Source organism: Babylonia areolata, chromosome 9, assembly GCF_041734735.1.
Source record: "Babylonia areolata isolate BAREFJ2019XMU chromosome 9, ASM4173473v1, whole genome shotgun sequence".
NCBI lineage: Eukaryota > Metazoa > Mollusca > Gastropoda > Neogastropoda > Buccinidae > Babylonia > Babylonia areolata.
In genome coordinates this window covers 49,976,029-50,002,217 of record NC_134884.1, presented here as the reverse complement: position 1 = coordinate 50,002,217, position 26,189 = coordinate 49,976,029, and the positions used below count along the sequence as shown (strand labels likewise).

General features: G+C 41.8%; 1 protein-coding gene across 5 annotated transcripts; it reads left to right on the top strand.

The window, feature by feature from the left end:
- The first annotated feature begins 38 nt into the window (after positions 1–38).
- LOC143285569 (uncharacterized) lies at positions 39–25,955 on the top strand. Of its 5 annotated transcripts, XM_076592963.1 has the most exons (5): positions 64–192; positions 464–1,212; positions 6,393–6,742; positions 7,532–7,835; positions 21,464–25,955. In XM_076592963.1, the coding sequence occupies exons 3-5, from the start codon at positions 6,414–6,416 to the stop codon at positions 21,605–21,607; spliced, it is 777 nt and encodes a 258-aa protein (XP_076449078.1). In that variant the 5' UTR covers positions 64–192; positions 464–1,212; positions 6,393–6,413; the 3' UTR covers positions 21,608–25,955. The 5 variants fall into 5 exon arrangements, with proteins under 5 accessions (XP_076449076.1, XP_076449077.1, XP_076449078.1 ...); XM_076592961.1 differs by lacking the exon at positions 464–1,212 and having other exon boundaries at positions 39–192; XM_076592964.1 differs by lacking the exons at positions 64–192; positions 464–1,212 and adding an exon at positions 1,735–1,868.
- The last annotated feature ends 234 nt before the right edge of the window (positions 25,956–26,189 follow it).

The following is a 26,189-nucleotide window of genomic DNA, read 5'->3' as shown; positions in this document are numbered from 1 at the left end:
TTATCGTCTGCTTTTTGCGAGGAAGTGGCCGCCAAGAATCGATCGGACATGGATCATACGACAAAAAAGCTTGACAGTTATCAGCAGTAAGACTGTGGCACCATACAGCACTCATCGTCAGAAAGAACTGTGAAAATCTAAGACCTGTACATGGCGTGGGGAAAGAAGGAATCGTGGTTCAAGGTGGACACAGTATGGATTGCCTGGACTGGCCTTTTTTGTTTGGTAGAAGTATGAATGGATGGCACCGGCTGTCAAAATTTCTGAAGAAAAAGAAGAAAGAAAGGCAGCACAGGAGGTGGAGGGGAGGGGAGGTGTGGGTGGGAAACAGTTGCTGTGTCGAGGGGATTGGGTGGGGCGCGTGTTTGACGGGTGAGGGTTCGGGAAGAACTCTCTCTCTCTCTCTCTCTCTCTCTCTCTCTCTCCGGCAGTAAGTGTGTGTGTGTGTGTGTGTGTGTTTCAGTCGTCAGTGTCTGCCTGTCTTTGGAACAAATCACAGATGACCGGACGGTTTCAGTGCGTCTTGGATCCATTATGTAAACATCTGTTGGAACATGTGGGTAGTTTTTACTTCACTTGTGATTCATGGTCACCACAAAGTCGAAGAACCTTGAAACATCCATAATGAAACAAAATGAAGAAGTAATATATGAATGCCGTAAATTCACTGACAACAAAACAGGGCGTGAATTTAACATCAATGGCACTTGAAATTCCATCACAAGCTGTGCATTCAATTGGGGCGAAGGGAGGGCTGGGAGGAAGGGACGGGTGGTTGCGCAATGACGCGACCTTTGTCTTTAAGATGGCTCAACCCCTTTCCCGAGTCCTCCGCACCTGACTGGGACTATTCTGATAACCTCTTCCCGCCCCGCCCAACTGTTGGCTGACTGAAGAAAACTTGGCATGTTTACTGAAGGAGCCAACAAATTGTTCGCGCGCCACCAGTGTGTCCGGTTGTCGTGTCGGTGCTTCTTTTGCTGACTGATAAGACGAAGGGCGAGGAGGAGAGTTTGTCTTGAACCCTCAACTTTCACCCCTACCTCGCACACAGTACAAGACCGACTTAGTATTTGTGCGCTGTGATCGTCAGTGAACAAGCGGTCAACATGATGGTGAAAGTAGTAAGGCCTGCACTGATCGAATGAGCACTTGAGCACTGGATTAGTGCGATACCGTCTGCCGAAATCTTTTCTGCTGAGTGGATCCCAAGTGAGTCGTGACCTTATTGTCTTCACACAGACACCGATGTTGGTTGATGGTGTATGTGGTTTGAACGTGGAATGTACCATGTAAACAATATTGAGCTGATGTCAGATTTGGAGTGATAATGATATATTAACAATAATACACATTGTCATCATATCATATCATATCATATCATATCATATCAAGGCGTGCAGGCCTGACGAGGCCTTTTGCCCGCTTGATGTGGGGAAGAAAAAGAGAGTCCCCACATATGTCTGATGCATTTTTCAACATTGAGTGCGCACACTCCCTTTGGTATGTCTTCACTTTAAAAAAAAGAAGAAGAGGAAAATGTAACAGGTATGCTGTTGTGCACAGTGTTTAGATCCGCATGTGGGGTGAGGGGGGTGTTGGCCAGTGTTGCTGAGACATTGCCCAATCTGGCTTTCGATACCAGGAAGTTGTGTGTGTGTGTGTGTGTGTGTGTGTGTGTGTGTGATTTCTAATTTTAGATATTTGACAATGATAAAACATAAGTTGTTAACACCCAAGTGGAGATGGATGTGGCAACAGATAACTGTGCATGCAGAACTTTTTTTGATTTTGTTTTCTTTTTGGTCATGACTGACTCATTCAGGAATTAATGTGAAAATGAACAGGGTGAGGAAGAGGGGGAAAAGGTCAGTGAAAAATGTTGCCAATTTGAAAAAAAAAAATCATTTATTCATTTTGAGGGGAAGAAAATCTTATAAATGGAGGTGTAGAGAGGAAGTAATGTGGATGTTGCCCTACTAGAGAGATCTGCCCACCTTCTGCTCACTGGCATGCCAATAGTAGCAGTCTCCAGACACCCATCATTTATTTTGCTTCTTGTGCCTGCCACACATGTTATAAGTCTGTAGATTATTTGGCAAAACAATGAACAAGGCCTTAGGAGAGGCCTCAACCTTTGTACAAATAGAGTATAATCCAGCTATTATATTTGAGTGTATATGCTGCAGTTCCAGTGTTTTATGCACTAGCTGCCTAGCATGGTTACAGATTAGGTGTTAAAACAGACAGTGCTTCTTTCCCCCTCCCCACACCTCTCTTTTGGCAGCTTCCATGTTAGAAATTTGACCCAATGAAAGCACAGCACAAAATATCAATACTCTACTACTAGTTTTGCTTGCAGGTGTAATTACTGACTTACCTTGATTTTTGGTTCTGTAGATCAGTGTGTTGCAACACTGTGAGGCAGAAGTTACTGTCTGTATTGCAGATCAATGTGTTGCAACACTGTGAGGCAGAAGTTACTGTCTGTATTGCAGATCAATGTGTTGCAACACTGTGAGGCAAAAGTTACTGTCTGTATTGCAGATCAGTGTGTTGCAACACTGTGAGGCAGAAGTTACTGTCTGTATTGCAGATCAATGTGTTGCAACACTGTGAGGCAGAAGTTACTGTCTGTATTGCAGATCAGTGTGTTGCAACACTGTGAGGCAGAAGTTACTGTCTGTATTGCAGATCAATGTGTTGCAACACTGTGAGGCAGAAGTTACTGTCTGTATTGCAGATCAATGTGTTGCAACACTGTGAGGCAGAAGTTACTGTCTGTATTGCAGATCAGTGTGTTGCAACACTGTGAGGCAGAAGTTACTGTCTGTATTGCTACGTAATGAGGTGTTCTGGCCAGTTGCTGTTCTAGGCAGTTGTTACCTGTATTGGTAAGTAACAAGTGCTGCTCTGTGCAAATATTATCTGTATTTTTATGTAACACTTCCTGTGGTGGGCAGTTACTATCTCTATGGGTTGGTAACACTGGCTGTTCTATTTCTGATGAGTTTGTGACCAGTGTGAGTTTGTGAAGTCGGAAACAGAACAGGCAGTAAATTCCAGTCTTCATGCTCATTGTTATAACACTTATAAATATATGTTATATGTCCACACACACACACACACACACACACACACACACACACACACACACACACACACACACACACACACACACACACACACACACAGATATTACACACACACACACACACACGTGCACACGCGCAAACAGAGCTGTTCTCATCCTTCTTTTGTTACTCATATAATGAGTCATTTAGTTTAAATATCTATTGCACCGGGAATGATTAAGCGCTTATAGTTTTTAGAGGCGTTTGATTGGCTGAGAGCGGGTGGGCCCGTCTTTTCACTGTTAGCCGTGCGAAATTTGGCCAAGCAGAGCAAACCAATAGGCCTAGTTTGCATCAGTTTGACATGGTAAGTATATTTAACACCAAACATGGAGTATAATACAAACTCCTTCTATTGCACCAGCAGCAAACTTGTATTCACAGGTATTGTGACTACTGGCAGTTTGTGTTACTGAAGTCACTGGTGTGAGCAGAAAATTTGTGTATTGTATTCTGGTGACTTGGAATCAGTGTGCAACACAGACTAAGCTTCCAAACATGTTCTCTCGCTCTGTTCATTGATTCAGAGCTCAGACCTTTTGGATATTTCTCCTGTCAGCAAAGGAGTGAGCCTTCACATAACACATATCAATGTGTGTCAGGTGGGGGATGATTGATGTACATGTATCAGTGTGTCAGATGGGGAATGATTGATGTATCAATGTGTCAGGTGGGGGATGATTGATGTACATGCATCAGTGTGTCAGATGAGGAATGATTGATGTATCAATGTGTCATGTGGGGGATGATTGATGTATCAATGTGTCAGGTGGGGGATGACCAATGTATCAGTGTGTCAGATGGGGGATGATTGATGCATCAATGTGTCATGTGGGGGATGATTGATGTATCAATGTGTCATGTGGGGGATGACTGATGTATCAATGTGTCAGGTGGGGGATGATTGATGTATCAATGTGTCAGATGGGGGATGATTGATGTATCAGTGTGTCAGATGGGGGATGATTGATGTATCAGTGTGTCATGTGGGGGATGATTGATGTATCAGTGTGTCATATGGGGGATGAGTAATGTATCGGTGTGTCAGGTAGGGGATCATTGATATATCAATGTGTCAGATGGGGGATGATTGATGTATCAATGTGTCATGTTGGGGATGACTGATGTATCAGTGTGTCAGATGGGGGATGACTGATGTATCAATGTGTCAGATGGGGGATGACTGATGTACATGTATCAATGTGTCAGATGGGGGATGACTGATGTACATGTATCAATGTGTCAGGTGGGGGATGACTGATGTACATGTATCAGTGTGTCAGATGGGGGATGATTGATGTATCAGTGTGTCAGGTGGGGGATGACTGATGTATCAGTGTGTCAGATGGGGGATGACTGATGTATCAATGTGTCAGATGGGGGATGACTGATGCACATGTATCAGTGTGTCAGGTGGGGGATGATTGATGTATCAGTGTGTCAGATGGGGGATGACTGATGTACATGTATCAGTGGTCAGATGGGGGATGACTGATGTACATGTATCAGTGTGTCAGATGGGGGATGATTGATGTACATGTATCAGTGTGTCAGATAGGGGATGATTGATGTATCAGTGTGTCATGTGGGGGATGACTGATGTATCAGTGTGTCAGATGGGGGATGACTGATGTACATGTATCAGTGTGTCAGATGGGGGATGACTGATGCACATGTATCAGTGTGTCAGATGGGGGATGGCTGATGCACATGTATCAGTGTGTCAGATAGGGGATGGCTGATGCACATGTATCAGTGTGTCAGATGGGGGATGGCTGATGCACATGTATCAGTGTGTCAGATAGGGGATGGCTGATGCACATGTATCAGTGTGTCAGGGGATGATTCATGTACATGTATCAATGTGTCAGATGAGGGATGGCTGATGCACATGTATCAGTGTGTCAGATGGGGGATGATTGATGTACATGTATCAGTGTGTCAGATGGGGGATGATTGATGTACATGTATCAGTGTGTCAGATGGGGGATGATTGATGTACATGTATCAATATGTCAGATGGGGGATGGCTGATGCACATGTATCAGTGTGTCAGATGGGGGATGATTGATGTACATGTATCAATGTGTCAGATGGGGGATGGCTGATGCACATGTATCAGTGTGTCAGGGGATGACTGATGCACATATATCAGTGTGTCAGGGGATGACTGATGTACATGTATCAGTGTGTCAGGGGATGACTGATGTACATGTATCAATGTGTCAGATGTGGGATGATTGATGTATCAGTGTGTCAGGTGGGGTATGATTGATATACATGTATCAGTGTGTCAGGTGGGGGATGACTGATGTACATGTATCAGTGTGTCAAGTGGGGGATGATTGATGTACATGTATCAGTGTGTCAGGTGGGGGATGACTGATGTACATGTATCAGTGTGTCAGGTGGGGTATGATTGATGTACATGTATCAGTGTGTCAGGTGGGGGATGACTGATGTACATGTATCAATGTGTCAGGTGGGGTATGATTGATATACATGTATCAGTGTGTCAGGTGGGGGATGACTGATGTACATGTATCAGTGTGTCAAGTGGGGTATGATTGATGTACATGTATCAGTGTGTCATGTGGGGTATGATTGATGTACATGTATCAGTGTGTCAAGTGGGGTATGTTGATGTACATGTATCAGTGTGTCAGGTGGGGGATGACTGATGTACATGTATCAATGTGTCAAGTGGGGGATGACTGATGTACATGTATCAGTGTGTCATGTGGGGGATGATTGATGTACATGTATCAATGTGTCAAGTGGGGGATGACTGATGTACATGTATCAATGTGTCAGGTGGGGGATGACTGATGTACATGTATCAGTGTGTCAGGTGGGGTATGATTGATGTACATGTATCAGTGTGTCAGGTGGGGTATGATTGATGTACATGTATCAGTGTGTCAGGTGGGGTATGATTGATGTACATGTATCAGTGTGTCAGGTGGGGGATGACTGATGTACATGTATCAATGTGTCAGGTGGGGTATGATTGATGTACATGTATCAGTGTGTCAGGTGGGGGATGACTGATGTACATGTATCAATGTGTCAGGTGGGGTATGATTGATGTACATGTATCAGTGTGTCAGGTGGGGTATGATTGATGTACATGTATCAGTGTGTCAGGTGGGGGATGACTGATGTACATGTATCAGTGTGTCATGTGGGGGATGATTGATGTACATGTATCAGTGTGTCAGGTGGGGGATGACTGATGTACATGTATCAATGTGTCAGGTGGGGGATGACCACAGCAGAATGGATGAGCTAGAGGAAGGCACGTGGGCAGCAGACCCGAACCAGGAATCCCTGGAAGAGTCGGAGAGTGTTCGACGCATCAAGGAGGAGTGGACACGGCTGCAAGTGGAGGCCGACAGCCTGCAGTCACGGCTGGTGCAGGATGCCGGGGAAGTCCGGGGTGGGAGGGAGGGGGTGGACAGCGGGTCAGACGATACGGGGCTGGTGGGACAGGTAGAGTGGCATCAGGTTCGAACCTTGCCTCGCTCCCGCATGCCCTCGCTGGACGCCATGAAGGGTTCCACGTCCACCTTCCCCTCCATCAATGCTCGCTCCAGTCTGCGCAAAAAGTGAGGGGCTGGCTTTCCTGTCTCTTCTTTTTCTCTCCATGTATTCTCTCTTTCTCTTCTTTTTCTCTCCATGTATTCTCTCTTTCTCTTCTTTTTCTCTCTATGTATTCTCTCTTTCTCTTCTTTTTCTCTCCATGTATTCTCTCTTTCTTTTCTTTTTTTCTCTTCTTTTTTCTTAAAAAATAGAATGTTTGAGGGATGTGGTCGTGGTCAATGTTTATGATTGTGGTAAGTTTGAGGGATGTGGTCGTGGTCTTCATTTTAGGGGTGGTAATACTCATCAGTGTGGAAGTTATTGTCAGCAGGTGATATAGTGGGTAGCGTCCATACATGTTGAATCAGAACAGACACAGGCGAACACTGCCACAGTCACCCTGCAGCAGTGCAGGGTCTCCTCTGGCATGAGGCATTATGGTGACCTGACACTGATGGGTCCCTGTGTGCTGTGAGACTGGGAAGTTTATTTCTTCACATGTTTACATCCTTTTCATTGCTTGTGCTTTCACTTTTCTCTCCAGTGAGAGCATCCAAGAGTGTCAATGACATAATGTGAAAAGTGACTTAAGCAAGATGACATGTTTTTGTGACATAGGCTATTATCTGATTGTGACTTCGATTGAAATGCAGGAAATCATATTATTCATCATATCGTCCACTCAAATGTCTGTGAAACCACAGAAAGAATGCTGCATACTTTCATACCTGATTATCTTATAAAGGGGTTTCTTTTTAAGCGGTAATTGAGGTATTTGTATAATGAACAAAGTATGTACTGGACGCTTTTTGCAGCATTCTGGAAGGGAGAAGTGGAGAGCACCCCCTGGACCTGAAGGTGGAAAGAGAAGCCCCCCAGAAAGTGAGGCTCAGCCAGACAGCCTTCTGCTTTGGCAGTCACACCCCCACACAGACAGACATCAGGTGGACACCCCCGGCCAATGCACACCTCTTCACTCTCCTGCTGTATGACATCCAGGTGGACGGAGGTCAGGGCTGGACAGCCCTCACTCAGAGTCGTCTGCCCATTCTGCGTGTCTACTTCACCTCAGAGAAGATCATCATGGGACGCTTTTCACGCGCACAGGAAGCGGAGCCGGTAAGTGTGCGGGTGCGGGTTCGAGCCCTGGAGAAGATGGTGCGACAGGCAGAGGAAGTCATGCTGCCCGGGCCCTGGAGTGATGAGGTCTGGCTGACACTGGAGGGGTCACAGGTCACTTGCAACACTGCCATATGATTGGCTGACACTGGAGGGGTCACAGGTCACTTGCAACACTGCCATATGATTGGCTGACACTGGAGGGGTCACAGGTCACCTGCAACTCTGCCATATGATTGGCTGACACTGGAGGGGTCACAGGTCACTTGCAACACTGCCATATGATTGGCTGACACTACAGTGGTCACAGGTCACCTGCAACTCTGCCATATTATTGGCTGACACTGGAGGGGTCACAGGTCATTGCAACACTGCCATATGATTGGCTGACACTGGAGGGTCACAGGTCACTTGCAACACTGCCATATGATTGGCTGACACTACAGTGGTCACAGGTCACCTGCAACACTGCCATATGATTGGCTGACACTGGAGGGGTCACAGGTCACTTGCAACACTGCCATGTGATTGGCTGACACTGGAGGGTCACAGGTCACTTGCAACACTGCCATATGATTGGCTGACACTGAAGGGGTCACAGGTCTCTTGCAACACTGCCATATGATTGGCTGACACTGGAGGGTCACAGGTCACCTGTAACACTGCCATATGATTGGCTGACACTACAGTGGTCACAGGTCACCTGCAACTCTGCCATATGATTGGCTGACACTGGAGGGGTCATTGGTCACCTGCAACTCTGCCATATGATTGGCTGACACTGGAGGGGTCACAGGTCATCTGCAACACTGCCATATGATTGGCTAGTGCAGTCAGCGCAGTATGTACAGCATACTGCACATTCACACTGCACACATAAGGCATACAAATTGCATACACATTGCATGCACAAGGCATACACAATGGATACACACGGCATACACAATGGATACACAAAGCATACACAATAGATACATGAAACATACACAATGGATACACAAAGCATACACAGGGCTGTCACAGTGTATACACATTGCGTACAAAAAGAATGCACATCGCGTACATAAAGCATACACATTGCATACATAAAGCATGCACATTGCATACATAAAGCATACACAGAGTATACACGAGACATACGCAATACATGCACAATGTAGTCACAGTGCACGTACGATACATGTGGTGGATTTGTGAAATGCTGATGAACGGTATCATTGTGGTATTGCATGTGTTACCTATATAAAGTTGAAACACGGTTATTTATACATATCACAGATGGAATAGAGTGTCGTTATATGCCTGCCAATAATGTTGGAACAGAGTGTCCTTATACACTTGTCAGTAATGTTGGAACAGTGTCGTTATACGCCTGCCAATAATGTTGGAACAGTGTCCTTATACACCTGTCAATAATGTTGGAATACAGTCGCTATATACCTGTCAGTAATGTTGGAATAGAGTGTCGTTATACGCCTGCCAATAATGTTGGAACAGTGTCCTTATACACCTGTCAATAATGTTGGAACAGTGTCCTTATACACCTGTCAATAATGTTGGAACAGTGTCCTTATACACCTGTCAATAATGTTGGAACAGAGTGTCGCTATACACCCGTCAATAATGTTGGAACAGAGTGTCGCTATACACCTGTCAATAATGTTGGAACAGAGTGTCGCTATACACCCGTCAATAATGTTGGAATAGAGTTTCGCTATACACCTGTCAATAATGTTGGAATAGAGTGTCGCTATACACCTGTCAATAGTGTTAGAACAGAGTGTCCTTATACACCCGTCAATAATGTTGGAACAGAGTGTCGCTATACACCTGTCAATAATGTTGGAACAGAGTGTCGCTATACATCTGTCAGTAATGTTGGAACAGTGTGTGGCTATACACCTGTCAATAATGTTGGAACAGAGTGTCTCTATACACCTGTCAGCAATGTTGGAACAGAGTGTCGCTATACACCTGTCAGTAATGTTGGAACAGTGTCGCTATACACCCGTCAATAATGTTGGAATAGAGTGTCGCTATACACCCGTCAATAATGTTGGAACAGAGTGTCGCTATACACCTGTCAATAATGTTGGAACAGTGTGTTTCTATACACCTGTCAATAGTGTTAGAACAGTGTGTCGCTATACACCTGTCAGTAATGTTGGAACAGAGTGTTTCTATACACCTGTCAATAATGTTGGAACAGAGTGTCGCTATACACCCGTCAATAATGTTGGAATAGAGTGTCGCTATACACCCGTCAATAATGTTGGAATAGAGTGTCGCTATACACCCGTCAATAATGTTGGAATAGAGTTTCGCTATACACCTGTCAATAATGTTGGAACCATTTGTCTCTATACACCTGTCAATAGTGTTAGAACAGAGTGTCTCTATACACCTGTCAGTAATGTTGGAACAGAGTGTCTCTATACACCTGTCAGTAATGTTGGAACAGTGTGTGGCTATACACCTGTCAGTAATGTTGGAACAGTGTGTGGCTATACACCTGTCAGTAATGTTGGAACAGTGTCGCTATACACCTGCCAATAATGTTGGAACAGTGTGTGGCTATACACCCGTCAATAATGTTGGAATAGAGTTTTGCTATACACCTGTCAATAATGTTGGAACAGTGTGTCGCTATGCACCTGTCAATAATGTTGGAACAGTGTGTGGCTATACACCTGTCAGTAATGTTGGAACAGTGTGTGGCTATACACCTGTCAGTAATGTTGGAACAGTGTGTGGCTATACACCTGTCAATAGTGTTAGAACAGAGTGTCTCTATACACCTGTCAGTAATGTTGGAACAGTGTGTCGCTATACACCTGTCAGTAATGTTGGAACAGAGTGTCTCTATACACCTGTCAATAGTGTTAGAACAGAGTGTCGCTATACACCTGTCAATAATGTTGGAACAGAGTGTCGCTATACACCCGTCAATAATGTTGGAATAGAGTGTCGCTATACACCTGTCAATAATGTTGGAATAGAGTGTCGCTATACACCTGTCAATAATGTTGGAATAGAGTGTCGCTATACACCCGTCAATAATGTTGGAATAGAGTTTCGCTATACACCTGTCAATAATGTTGGAACCATTTGTCTCTATACACCTGTCAATAGTGTTACAACAGAGTGTCTCTATACACCTGTCAGTAATGTTGGAACAGTGTGTCGCTATACACCTGTCAGTAATGTTGGAACAGAGTGTCTCTATACACCTGTCAGTAATGTTGGAACAGTGTGTGGCTATACACCTGTCAGTAATGTTGGAACAGTGTGTGGCTATACACCTGTCAGTAATGTTGGAACAGTGTCGCTATACACCTGCCAATAATGTTGGAACAGTGTGTGGCTATACACCTGTCAGTAATGTTGGAACAGTGTCGCTATACACCTGCCAATAATGTTGGAACAGTGTGTCGCTATACACCTGTCAATAATGTTGGAATAGAGTGTTGCTATACACCTGTCAATAATGTTGGAACAGTGTGTCGCTATACACCTGTCAATAATGTTGGAACAGTGTGTGGCTATACACCTGTCAGTAATGTTGGAAAAGTGTGTGGCTATACACCTGTCAGTAATGTTGGAACAGTGTGTGGCTATACACCTGTTAGTAATGTTGGAACAGTGTCGCTATACACTGCCAATAATGTTGGAACAGTGTGTCGCTATACACCCGTCAATAATGTTGGAATAGAGTGTCGCTATACACCTGTCAATAATGTTGGAACAGTGTGTGGCTATACACCTGTCAGTAATGTTGGAACAGTGTGTGGCTATACACCTGTCAGTAATGTTGGAACAGTGTGTGGCTATACACCTGTCAATAATGTTGGAACAGTGTGTCGCTATACACCTCTCAGTGATGTTGGAACAGTGTGTGGCTATACACCTGTCAGTAATGTTGGAACAGTGTGTGGCTATACACCTGTCAGTAATGTTGGAACAGTGTGTGGCTATACACCTGTCAATAGTGTTAGAACAGAGTGTCTCTATACACCTGTCAGTAATGTTGGAACAGTGTGTGGCTATACACCTGTCAGTAATGTTGGAACAGAGTGTGGCTATACACCTGTCAGTAATGTTGGAACAGTGTCTCTATACACCTGTCAATAATGTTGGAACAGTGTGTGGCTATACACCTGTCAATAATGTTGGAACAGAGTGTCGCTATACACCCGTCAATAATGTTGGAACAGTGTGTCTCTATACACCTGTCAATAGTGTTAGAACAGAGTGTCTCTATACACCTGTCAGTAATGTTGGAACAGTGTGTCGCTATACACCTGTCAGTAATGTTGGAACAGTGTCGCTATACACCTGCCAATAATGTTGGAACAGTGTGTCGCTATACACCTGTCAATAATGTTGGAATAGAGTGTTGCTATACACCTGTCAATAATGTTGGAACAGTGTGTGGCTATACACCTGTCAGTAATGTTGGAACAGTGTGTGGCTATACACCTGTCAGTAATGTTGGAACAGTGTGTGGCTATACACCTGTCAATCAAATCAATCAATCAAAAACACTTTATTAATCCACAGGGAAATTAAGTTGTGCAATCACAGGCTCATTGTAAACACTGGCATAAAATCATGCGCAACATAAGAAGAGATTAAAACTAGTCAAATAAGAATTCCCAATAGCTGACGATATACTAACCCCCCACCCCCCACACACACATACTCATGTTAAGACAATAGGGTATTGCACAACAATATTAACAAATGAAAACATCCAACAAAAAAAGGGTATAAGATTACTAAAAATGACATGCGAGCACGCACGCACACGCACCCACACACACATACACACACATGCACACACACACACACACGTTACAATGTTGGAACAGTGTGTGGCTATACACCTGTCAATAGTGTTAGAACAGAGTGTCTCTATACACCTGTCAGTAATGTTGGAACAGTGTGTCGCTATACACCTGTCAGTGATGTTGGAACAGAGTGTCTCTATACACCTGTCAGTAATGTTGGAACAGAGTGTCGCTATACACCCGTCAATAATGTTGGAACAGTGTGTCTCTATACACCTGTCAATAGTGTTAGAACAGAGTGTCTCTATACACCTGTCAGTAATGTTGGAACAGTGTGTCGCTATACACCTGTCAGTAATGTTGGAACAGAGTGTCTCTATACACCTGTCAGTAATAATGGAACAGAGTGTCTCTATACACCTGTCAGTAATGTTGGAACAGTGTGTGGCTATACACCTGTCAGTAATGTTGGAACAGTGTCGCTATACACCTGCCAATAATGTTGGAACAGTGTGTCGCTATACACCCGTCAATAATGTTGGAATAGAGTTTCGCTATACACCTGTCAATAATGTTGGAATCATTTGTCTCTATACACCTGTCAATAGTGTTAGAACAGAGTGTCTCTATACACCTGTCAGTAATGTTGGAACAGTGTGTCGCTATAACACCTGTCAGGAATGTTGGAACAGAGTGTCTCTATACACCTGTCAGTAATGTTGGAACAGTGTGTGGCTATACACCTGTCAGTAATGTTGGAACAGTGTGTGGCTATACACCTGTCAGTAATGTTGGAACAGTGTCGCTATACACCTGCCAATAATGTTGGAACAGTGTGTCGCTATACACCCGTCAATAATGTTGGAATAGAGTGTCGCTATACACCTGTCAATAATGTTGGAACAGTGTGTCGCTATACACCTGTCAATAATGTTGGAACAGTGTGTGGCTATACACCTGTCAGTAATGTTGGAACAGTGTGTGGCTATACACCTGTCAGTAATGTTGGAACAGTGTGTGGCTATACACCTGTCAGTAATGTTGGATCAGTGTGTGGCTATACACCTGTCAGTAATGTTGGAACAGTGTCGCTATACACCTGTCAATAATGTTGGAACAGTCTGTCGCTGTACACCTGTCAATAATGTTGGAACAGTGTGTGGCTATACACCTGTCAGTAATGTTGGAAAAGTGTGTGGCTATACACCTGTCAATAGTGTTAGAACAGAGTGTCTCTATACACCTGTCAGTAATGTTGGAACAGTGTGTCGCTATACACCTGTCAGTGATGTTGGAACAGAGTGTCTCTATACACCTGTCAGTAATGTTGGAACAGAGTGTCTCTATACACCTGTCAATAGTGTTAGAACAGAGTGTCTCTATACACCTGTCAGTAATGTTGGAACAGAGTGTCTCCATACACCTGTCAGTAATGTTGGAACAGTGTGTGGCTATACACCTGTCAGTAATGTTGGAACAGTGTCGCTATACACCTGCCAATAATGTTGGAACAGTGTGTCGCTATACACCCATCAATAATGTTGGAATAGAGTGTCGCTATACACCTGTCAATAATGTTGGAACAGTGTGTCGCTATACACCTGTCAATAATGTTGGAACAGTGTGTGGCTATACACCTGTCAGTAATGTTGGAACAGTGTGTGGCTATACACCTGTCAGTAATGTTGGAACAGTGTGTGGCTATACATCTGTCAATAGTGTTAGAACAGAGTGTATCTATACACCTGTCAGTAATGTTGGAACAGTGTGTCACTATACACCTGTCAGTGATTTTGGAACAGAGTGTCTCTATACACCTGTCAGTAATGTTGGAACAGAGTGTCTCTATACACCTGTCAATAATGTTGGAACAGAGTGTCTCTATACACCTGTCAATAATGTTGGAATAGAGTGTCGCTATACACCTGTCAATAATGTTGGAATAGATTGTCGCTATACACCCGTCAATAATGTTGGAATAGAGTTTCGCTGTACACCTGTCAATAATGTTGGAACCATTTGTCTCTATACACCTGTCAATAGTGTTGGAATAGAGTGTCACTATACACCTGTCAATAATGTTGGAATAGTGTGTCTCTATACACCTGTCAATAGTGTTAGAACAGAGTGTCTCTATACACCTGTCAGTAATGTTGGAACAGTGTGTCGCTATACACCTGTCAGTAATGTTGGAACAGAGTGTCTCTATACACCTGTCAGTAATGTTGGAACAGTGTGTCGCTATACACCTGTCAGTAATGTTGGAACAGTGTGTGGCTATACACCTCTCAGCAATGTTGGAACAGTGTGTGGCTATACACCTGTCAGTAATGTTGGAACAGTGTCGCTATACACCTGCCAATAATGTTGGAACAGTGTGTCGCTATACACCTGTCAATAATGTTGGAATAGAGTGTCGCTATACACCTGTCAATAATGTTGGAACAGTGTGTGGCTATACACCTGTCAATAATGTTGGAACAGTGTGTGGTTATACACCTGTCAGTAATGTTGGAACAGTGTGTGGCTATACACCTGTCAGTAATGTTGGAACAGTGTGTGGCTATACACCTGTCAGTAATGTTGGAACAGTGTCGCTATACACCTGTCAATAATGTTGGAACAGTGTGTCGCTATACACCCGTCAATAATGTTGGAATAGAGTGTCGCTATACACCTGTCAATAATGTTGGAACAGTGTGTGGCTATACACCTGTCAATAGTGTTAGAACAGTGTGTCGCTATACACCTGTCAGTAATGTTGGAACAGTGTGTCGCTATACACCTGTCAGTAATGTTGGAACACAGTGTCTCTATACACCTGTCAGTAATGTTGGAACAGAGTGTCTCTATACACCTGTCAATAATGTTGGAATAGTGTGTCTCTATACACCTGTCAATAGTGTTAGAACAGTGTGTCACTATACACCTGTCAGTGATTTTGGAACAGAGTGTCTCTATACACCTGTCAGTAATGTTGGAACAGAGTGTCTCTATACACCTGTCAGTAATGTTGGAACAGAGTGTCTCTATACACCTGTCAGTAATGTTGGAACAGTGTGGCTATACACCTGTCAATAATGTTGGAACAGTGTGTCGCTATACACCTGTCAATAATGTTGGAATAGAGTGTCGCTATACACCTGTCAATAATGTTGGAACAGTGTGTCGCTATACACCTGCCAATAATGTTGGAACAGTGTGTGGCTATACACCTTTCAGTAATGTTGGAACAGTGTGTCGTTATACACCTGCCAATAATGTTGGAACAGTGTCTCGATATACACCTGTCAGTAATGTTGGAACAGTCTCGATACATGCCTACTCTCTCTATGAAGTCAGCAACTGAAGAAAACTCTCTCTGTATATACAGTCAGCAACTGAAGAAAACTGTATGTATATATAAACAGTCAGCAACTGAAGAAAACTGTATGTATGTATGTTTTTATAAACAGTCAGCAACTGAAGAAAACTGTATGTATATATAAACAGTCAGCAACTGAAGAAAACTGTATGTATGTATGTATATATAAACAGTCAGCAACTGAAGAAAACTGTATGTATATCTAAATAGTCAGCAACTGAAGAAAACTGTATGTATATATAAACAGTCAACAACTGAAGAAAACTGTATGTATATATAAACAGTCAGCAACTGAAGAAAACTGTATGGATATATAAACAGTCAGCAACTGAAGAAAACTCTTAGAGAGAGAGAGAGAACGAACGAACGAACGAACAAACAAAATTGTTTTAATTAACTTTGGCCATGGACCACAATTCAAAACCAGATGTTGCTTGGATTAGATTTAAATGGAAAACAGTGTTGGGCTTCTCAAGTTAGAGAAATATTATGTACAACAGGTTTTAATTTTGTGTGGTTGCAACAAGGTGTTGGTGATGTGAAAGGATTTCTTATTACTTTCAAGCAAAGACTTATAGATATCTTCATTCAAGAATGGTCGGGTACTGTTAGTGATAGAGACAGATGTTATTGCTACAGATCATTCAAAGTTATATTTGAAAAAGATAAATACATAACAAATACTGATGAATATTGTTTCAGAGTGGCGTTGTCTCAGGCCAGATTTAATGTGCTTCCTTTAAATAACAATGTTAATAGGTACACTGAAAATGATGTTTTAAAACATTGTCCTTTTTGCCAAGGTGAACTAGAAGATGAATACCATTTGTTGTTTGTTTGTTCTGTATATATTGATTTACAGACAAAATTTCTTCAAGGCTGTTTAAACATGTCACTTAGTTCACTTCTCCGATCAAACAACAAGCAGAGAAATTGCCATGTATCAAAATTTATTTTCCATGCAATCAAAAGGAGAAATCATATACTCAGACCTAATTAAGTAGAATTGATGTCAAGTCCATGAACATTATGATATTGTGTCATATATTCGTTATAATACCCCTTCCCATGAGGGAGAGAGAGAGAGAGTCAGCAACTGAAGAAAACTCCTTGACACTTTTTTCTCTTTTCTGCTGTCTATGACGTACTATCTGTGCTGTTTTGCTCTGGTGATTAGGTAGCGAGATGTAAACAGTGGGATGGGCACTACTGTCCATTCTGCAGTGTTATTTGCCTGCAGTGTTATTTCTGGTGATTAGGTAGTGAGATGTGAACACTGGGATGGGCACTACTGTCAGTTCTGCAGTGCTATTTCTGGTGATTAGGTAGTGAGATGTGAACACTGGGATGGGCACTACTGTCAGTTCTGCAGTGCTATTTGCCTGCAGTGTTATTTCTGGTGATTAGGTAGTGAGATGTGAACACTGGGATGGGCACTACTGTCAGTTCTGCAGTGTTATTTGCCTGCAGTGTTATTTCTGGTGATTAGGTAGTGAGATGTAAACACTGGGATGGGCACTACTGTCAATTCTGCAGTGTTATTTGCCTGTTTGGCAAGGTCTGTATCTGTTGAAAAAGTGTCTTGAACTCAATCACGGCAAAGTGAACCAGGCCAAAATGCATTTGATATTACGACAAATTTAGATATTATGCTGTCTTTTTATAGATATGTTATATATATATGTACTTGTTCCTGTATCTGTTTGAGAGAAAAAAGGATCTGAATTTCCACTGGCCATCAGGATACCAGCAGCATGTGTATATGTTGAAGCACTTACATTGATATGTTACTTGTGTGTGGTGACAACATACAACATATCAGTTTTTCTAATTATGAAATGGACTTGCCACAAGGTAATGTACTTTATTCATGTTCATTACATATCAGAATGTCTCATGATGAAATGTAGTACATGTACCCATAAGATAATGTGTCAGTTAATTTCATCATATGTATATCAGGATATTTCAGAATGAATAGGCTGCCCAGAAGATAATGTATTAGTCTTGTTCATCATATGAAAAGACTATGTACCCACAAGATATTGTATTTTTCATGTTCATCATATGTATATCAGGATATTTCAGAATGAATACACTACCCACAAGATGATGTATTGGAATGAAATAAGACTTGCCACAGATAACATGTTTTGGTCATGTTTCAGCTCAGTGTATCATTCTGGTATATAACATGTTTTGTTCATGTTTCAGCTCAGTGTATCATTCGGTACCAGATACATTGAAGGTGTGCTGAGAACATGCAGAATCATTAATGGCCCAAAGATTGCTTGATATCCTAAACTGCAGTCTGTTATTATTGTGAGGTTTTTGTTCTTTAATTTCACATCTTTTACCACTGCACGTGATATTGAATGAAGGGTAGGGGGAAGGTATGGTGAACAACAACAACAATAATAATCATGATAATGATCAGAATAATGATAAGAAAAATTGTTGTTGTTGTAGCGATTCTTCTATGATCATGATCATATCTGTCCTTGACACATGATGCATTCAATGATTCATGTTGCTAAAACAGAGGATGCAGGCAAAGAGGACACAGTGCTGTTTTTTGAGGTGCTGAACATTTTGATTTCATGTTTCAAGATCCATTCCTTTGTTGTACAGAAAAGAAATATGACCATCATGTCAAACAGTGTCATTCATGATTGACTTCAAGCAGTATGTATTCATTTAAGTGGTGACAATAATATGACCATCATGTCAGTGTCATTCATGATTGACTTCAAGCAGTATGTATTCATTTAAGTGGTGACAATAATATGACAATCATGTCAAACAGTGTCATTCATGATTGACTTCAAGCAGTATGTATTCATTTAAGTGGTGACAGTAATATGACCATCATGTCAGTGTCATTCATGATTGACTTCAAGCAGTATGTATTCGTTTAAGTGGTGACATTTTTGCTGAGGGTGCTCCTAATGTTGATATTTTTACAAGTTAGGAATTTTTGGTGAGTGGAAACCCTTATTATTTATTTTGCTCAGAAACGGTGCTATACAAAGACAGGTTTAAGTTATATGAAAACTTAGCAAAATGCCAAGTGAAGAACTGATTGTCTGTGAGGACACACACAGAATTGGCAGGGTCAAGCTCACATGTGGGTGTGAGAAAAAAGACAGTGGGGGTGTGTGGGAGGGGGCTGTGGAGAGGTGGTTGTGAAGAGATCAGGTTTTTGTAAAAATGAACAAATATAAGGAGGGGGCCAGGATGTTTTGATTTGGAGATAAAAGACGTTTTAGTTAACATGGTCACAAAGAATGATATGGACACATTGAGAAAGGATGTGATTGATCTGACCACAGCTCTAAGCCAGTGGAAGTGCCCGAAGTGATGTTTTCGAATTACACGATAAAGTCAGTGAAGTGGATAATCTAAAAGAGAAGAACACTGAGCTCAAAAATGAGCTAAAACAGAATGAACAGGATTATAGTTAATCTCAGCAGAATTGTAAACAGCATGGTCGTCAATGGAATGTCAGAGTATCTGGCATCCAGAAACAGGGGCGTATATCAGTGTGGACATCACACACTGTGCATAGTGTACATCATATATCAGTGTGGACATCACACAATGTGTAGTGTACATCATATATCAGTGTGGACATCATACACTGCATAGTGTACATCATATATCAGTGTGGACATCACACACTGTGCATAGTGTACATCATATATCAGTGTGGACATCACACACTGTGCATAGTGTACATCATATATCAGTGTGGACATCACACAATGTGTAGTGTACATCATATATCAGTGTGGACATCACACAATGTGTAGTGTACATCATATATCAGTGTGGACATCACACAATGTGCATAGTGTACATCATATATCAGTGTGGACATCATACATTGTGCATAGTGTACATCATATATCAGTGTGGACATCACGTACTGTGTGTAGTGTACATCATATATCAGTGTGGACATCACACACTGTGCATAGTGTACATCATATATCAGTGTGGACATCACACACTGTGCATAGTGTACATCATATATCAGTGTGGACATCATACACTGTGCATAGTGTACATCATATATCAGTGTGGACATCATACACTGTGCATAGTGTACATCATATATCAGTGTGGACATCACACACTGTGCATAGTGTACATCATATATCAGTGTGGACATCACACACTGTGCATAGTGTACATCATATATCAGTGTGGACATCACACACTGTGCATAGTGTACATCATATATCAGTGTGGACATCACACACTGTGCATAGTGTACATCATATATCAGTGTGGACATCACACACTGTGTGTAGTGTACATCATATATCAGTGTGGACATCATACACTGTGCATAGTGTACATCATATATCAGTGTGGACATCACACACTGTGCATAGTGTACATCATATAATTATCAGTGTGGACATCACACACTGTGCATAGTGTACATCATATAATTATCAGTGTGGACATCACACACTGTGCATAGTGTACATCATATATCAGTGTGGACATCACACACTGTGCATAGTGTACATCATATATCAGTGTGGACATCACACACTGTGTGCAGTGTACATCATATATCAGTGTGGACATCACACACTGTGCATAGTGTACATCATATATCAGTGTGGACATCACACACTGTGCATAGTGTACATCATATATCAGTGTGGACATCACACACTGTGCATAGTGTACATCATATATCAGTGTGGATGTCACACACTGTGCATAGTGTACATCATATATCAGTGTGGATGTCACACACTGTGCATACAGACTGATCAAAGAAGCGCCACAAGTGAAGGTGAAGTTTAGTTCCTGGGCCTTGCCAACCAGGGGAGAATGATAATGCCAAAACAAAATGTCATGAAATCCTTGTTCAATTATTCATCTCTTTGTCTCATTCTCTGTTGATTCCCTAGTCCCATATCATACATTGACTTGTCGGATGCTCTCTCTCTCTCTCTCTTTCTCTCTCTCTCTCTCTCAGTTAATTCCTTAGGCTCATATCGTTCATTACACTTGTTAACTAATTGATGTCTCTCTCTCCGTCTCTGTCTCAGCTGATTCCCAAGACTCATATTATTCATGACATTTTGTCTAAAGTGTTTTGCAATGTAAACCATGGAAACACAAGTTATTTGTGATTAATATGATTTCATAACCAGTTTTTGTTGTTTACTTTCTGAATACTTTACTTCTCAAAGATCTTGGGGTTTTCCTTTTATTTCTTTTGAAAGAATTTGTCATTGTCAGACCCTGTACCTTTTGAGAGTGCTGTTTAAGTTTTCCTCATGAAAATGATCTGATTTGGTGAATGTTGGCTTTTCCAACACTTGTTAAACCTGCACATGTTTAGTCACATAGTATGGCGTGTCTTTTAATCCTTTGTTTTCTCAGATGATATTCATTGTTTTCTCGATATTCATTGTTTTCTCAGATGCTGTTCATTGTTTTCTCAGATGATGTTCATCAGAATGCAGCAGCAAAAGAAAGAGAAGAAAGGATGCTGTGTTAACCATGTTTCCAGCACAGTGGCCAGCCCTACTGCATTCATTGAGGATCTTGTTTCTGTTGGATGTTTGCCTCTTCTTCTACAGTATTGACATATTTTTTGAGTCTTGTATGTTTGTAGGTTAGTTTGCTGTTGTCATCACAGTATGACTGTGACAGAGTCCTTCAGGTGTGGGACTTGTGATGCTGTGTTCACCACTGGTCGGGGTTCAGGTCCCCTTGGGAAAGGCACTTCATGGTGCCTGCTGCCATGGTTTCATGGTGTACATAGATAAGAACATTTATACCTGCTTCAATGTGCACATGTTAGTACTTATACTTAGTGTAAACTGTGCATCAGTATGATCAAGTGATACACAGCAGAGTATTTGTTTTCCAGTGATACACAGCAAAATATGTCAACTCATGTTTACCAGTGATACACAGCAAAATATGTCAACTCATGTTTACCAGTGATACACAGCAAAGTATGTCAACTTATGTTTACCAGTGATACACAGCAAAGTATGTCAACTTATGTTTACCAGTGATACACAGCAAAGTATGTCAACTCATGTTTACCAGTGATACACAGCAAAGTATGTCAACTTATGTTTACCAGTGATACACAGCAAAGTATGTCAACTTATGTTTACCAGTGATACACAGCAAAGTATGTCAACTTATGTTTACCAGTGATACACAGCAAAGTATGTCAACTTATGTTTACCAGTGATACACAGTGACGTATGTTAAGTATTGTTTACCAGTGATACACAGTGACGTATGTTAAGTATTGTTTTCCAGTGATACACAGTGACGTATGTTAAGTATTGTTTTCCAGTGATACACAGTGACGTATGTTAAATATTGTTTTCTAGTGATACACAGTGACGTATGTTAAGTATTGTTTTCCAGTGATACACAGTGACGTATGTTAAGTATTGTTTTCTAGTGATACACAGTGATGTATGTTTAGTGTTGTTTTCCAGTGACACACAGTGACGTATGTTAAGTATTGTTTTCCAGTGATACACAGTGACGTATGTTAAGTAGTGTTTTCCAGTGATACACACAGTGACGTATGTTAAGTATTGTTTTCCAGTGATACACAGTGACGTATGTTAAGTATTGTTTTCCAGTGATACACAGTGACGTATGTTAAGTATTGTTTTCCAGTGATACACAGTGACGTATGTTAAGCATTGTTTTCCAGTGATACACAGTGACGTATGTTAAGTATTGTTTTCCAGTGATACACACAGTGATGTATGTGAAGTATTGTTTTCCAGTGATACACAGTGACGTATGTTAAGCATTGTTTTCCAGTGATACACAGTGACGTATGTTAAGTATTGTTTTCCAGTGATACACAGTGACGTATGTGAAGTAGTGTTTTCCAGTGATACACACAGTGACATATGTTAAGTATTGTTTTCCAGTGATACACAGTGACGTATGTTAAGTATTGTTTTCCAGTGATACACACAGTGATGTATGTTAAGCAGTGTTTTCCAGTGATACACACAGTGATGTATGTTAAGCAGTGTTTTCCAGTGATACACACAGTGATGTATGTTAAGTGTTGTTTTCCAGTGATACACACAGTGATGTATGTTAAGCAGTGTTTTCCAGTGATACACACAGTGATGTATGTTAAGTATTGTTTTCCAGTGATACACAGTGACGTATGTTAAGTAGTGTTTTCCAGTGATACACAGTGACGTATGTGAAGTATTGTTTTCCAGTGATACACAGCAAAGTATATTAGGTTACGTTTTCCAGTGATTAACAGCAAAGCATGTTATGTTTTCCAGTGATACACAGCAAAGCATGTTATGTTTTCCAGTGATACACAGCAAACTATGTTGAGTTATTTTTTCCAGTGATGCAAAGTGAAGTATGTTGGATAATACTTTCCAGTGATGTAAAGTGAAGAATGTTAAATCATAGTTTCTACAACTTTCAATTGATGCAAAAGGAAGTATGTTAGCTAATACTTACCAGTGATACAGACAGAAGAATGATGATTTGCACTGTTTACAACAAAACAGCAGCCATGCCAAGTGAAGATTGTTGAATCATTCTGTTATTTCCATGTCTCCACACAACAGGGCCCTGGGTTCAGTCCAGCCTTTGACCTTTGATGTCTGTGCAACCAGCTGTTCAAAATGTCTGTCCATTTCTGCAGCTTTTTTTTCTCTTGGTGCAGACAACTCTGACAGCACCACACCCACACCCTCCCCCCTCCCAACCTGGCATTGCCCGGAAAGCCCAGAACAATGCCAAAGCCCAGAACAATGCCACATCAGAAATGGAAAAAGAATTTTTAAAACCTGTAGGGTGTAAAACAAAACACCTTTCAATAAGAGGCATCTGTCAGTGGTAATAGTGTGTCTTACTGTACTACCTGCAGCCTTTATCAGCTTTTTCCATTTACAGACACCTGTGTTTTGTATCATGTTGTGTTGAGACAACTGTCAGTGTTTGTGAAGGTCCAGTTGTGCTTTCCTCATTTGGTTGTCTTTTTGTATCATGTTGTGTTGAGACAACTGTCAGTGTTTGTGAAGGTCCAGTTGTGCTTTCCTCATTTGGTTGTCTTTTTGTATCATGTTGTGTTGAGACAACTGTCAGTGTTTGTGAAGGTCCAGTTGTGCTTTCCTCATTTGGTTGTCTTTTTGTATCATGTTGTGTTGAGACAACTGTCAGTGTTTGTGAAGGTCCAGTTGTGCTTTCCTCATTTGGTTGTCTTTTTGTATCATGTTGTGTTGAGACAACTGTCAGTGTTTGTGAAGGTCCAGTTGTGCTTTCCTCATTTGGTTGTCTTTTTGTATCATGTTGTGTTGAGACAACTGTCAGTGTTTGTGAAGGTCCAGTTGTGCTTTCCTCATTTGGTTGTCTTTTTGTATCATGTTGTGTTGAGACAACTGTCAGTGTTTGTGAAGGTCCAGTTGTGCTTTCCTCATTTGGTTGTCTTTTTGTATCATGTTGTGTTGAGACAACTGTCAGTGTTTGTGAAGGTCCAGTTGTGCTTTCCTCATTTGGTTGTCTTTTTGTATCATGTTGTGTTGAGACAACTGTCAGTGTTTGTGAAGGTCCAGTTGTGCTTTCCTCATTTGGTTGTCTTTTTGTATCATGTTGTGTTGAGACAACTGTCAGTGTTTGTGAAGGTCCAGTTGTGCTTTCCTCATTTGGTTGTCTTTTTGTATCATGTTGTGTTGAGACAACTGTCAGTGTTTGTGAAGGTCCAGTTGTGCTTTCCTCATTTGGCTGGCTGGCTGGCTGCTTGGTTTCATCATTCCTTGTTGACTGATCACACTTATCTTTGAGACAGGATGGTTTTGAGGAGTATATCTGAATGGTTGGTGTATTTTCTGATCACGCTATGGACTGTTTTTCTCATGTAAAGAAAGATGGGGTTTGGGGGGGTATGGGTGTTCAGGGGTGTTTACTTTTTATGTTGTTGTTTTTGGGATTGAGAGCGGTGTTGGGAGTTTGGGATTTTTTGTTTTGTTGTTGTTGTTGTTGTTGCTTGTTTAAATGTTTACAAAGAAGCCATTACAGTTTGTTTCCAGTGGTGATGGTTGTGACAGGCGGTACAGTTTGTTTCCAGTGGTGATGGTTGTGACAGGCGGTACGGTTTGTTTCCAGTGGTGATGGTTGTGACAGGCGGTACAGTTTGTTTCCAGTGGTGATGGTTGTGACAGACGTACAGTGTGTCTGTATTGGTGATGGTTGTGACAGGCGGTACAGTGTGTTTCCAGTGGTGATGGTTGTGACAGGCGGTACAGTGTGTCTGTATTGGTGATGGTTGTGACAGGCGGTACAGTGTGTCTGTATTGGTGATGGTTGTGACAGGCGTACAGTGTGTCTGTATTGGTGATGGTTGTGACAGGCGGTACAGTGTGTTTCCAGTGGTGATGGTTGTGACAGGCGTACAGTGTGTCTGTATTGGTGATGGTTGTGACAGGCGGTACAGTGTGTTTCCAGTGGTGATGGTTGTGACAGGCGTACAGTGTGTCTGTATTGGTGATGGTTGTGACAGGCGGTACAGTGTGTTTCCAGTGGTGATGGTTGTGACAGGCGTACAGTGTGTCTGTATTTTCTGCATTGTTCCAGTGGTGATGGTTGTGACAGGCGGTACAGTGTGTCTGTATTGGTGATGGTTGTGACAGGCGGTACAGTGTGTCTGTATTGGTGATGGTTGTGACAGGCGGTACAGTGTGTCTGTATTGGTGATGGTTGTGACAGGCGGTACAGTGTGTCTGTATTGGTGATGGTTGTGACAGGCGGTACAGTGTGTCTGTATTTTCTGCATTGTGCCTTTACAACAACTGTTGACATTCCAAACAATTTGCTGTGGCTGTGAGTTTTGTGTACTGCATATCAGTAGAAAAAATACGATGAAATATCTTGCCTTAAAAAGAAGCATTTCAGTCATTAAACAACATTTACCACAGACTGTTGTGTTTGTTGATCACATGGATGCTCTATTTTGGATGAGAAACATGGTTTTATAATGTGTGTTGACTCCTGTGTGTACATGTAATCACCCAGTCTTGGTGGTCTGTGTCAGTGTGTGTGTGAGCGCAGTGATGCCAACTGTTACGATTTCGCCGTATTTTGTTACGCTCAACTGCATTTTGTTCTGATGTTACGCCAACGTAAAAATTGTTCCGACCAGTTCACTTTCGG

What these genes read in the sequence shown, in the direction of transcription:
- LOC143285569 (XM_076592961.1), top strand. Translation starts at nt 151, where the DNA reads ATGGCGTGGGGAAAGAAGGAATCGTGGTTCAAGGTGGACACA. An exon ending in CGCTCCAGTCTGCGCAAAAA is followed by an intron (nt 6,743 to 7,531) that starts GTGAGGGGCTGG and finishes CGCTTTTTGCAG; the next exon opens with CATTCTGGAAGGGAGAAGTG. An exon ending in GCGCACAGGAAGCGGAGCCG is followed by an intron (nt 7,836 to 21,463) that starts GTAAGTGTGCGG and finishes TTGTTTTCTCAG; the next exon opens with ATGATGTTCATCAGAATGCA.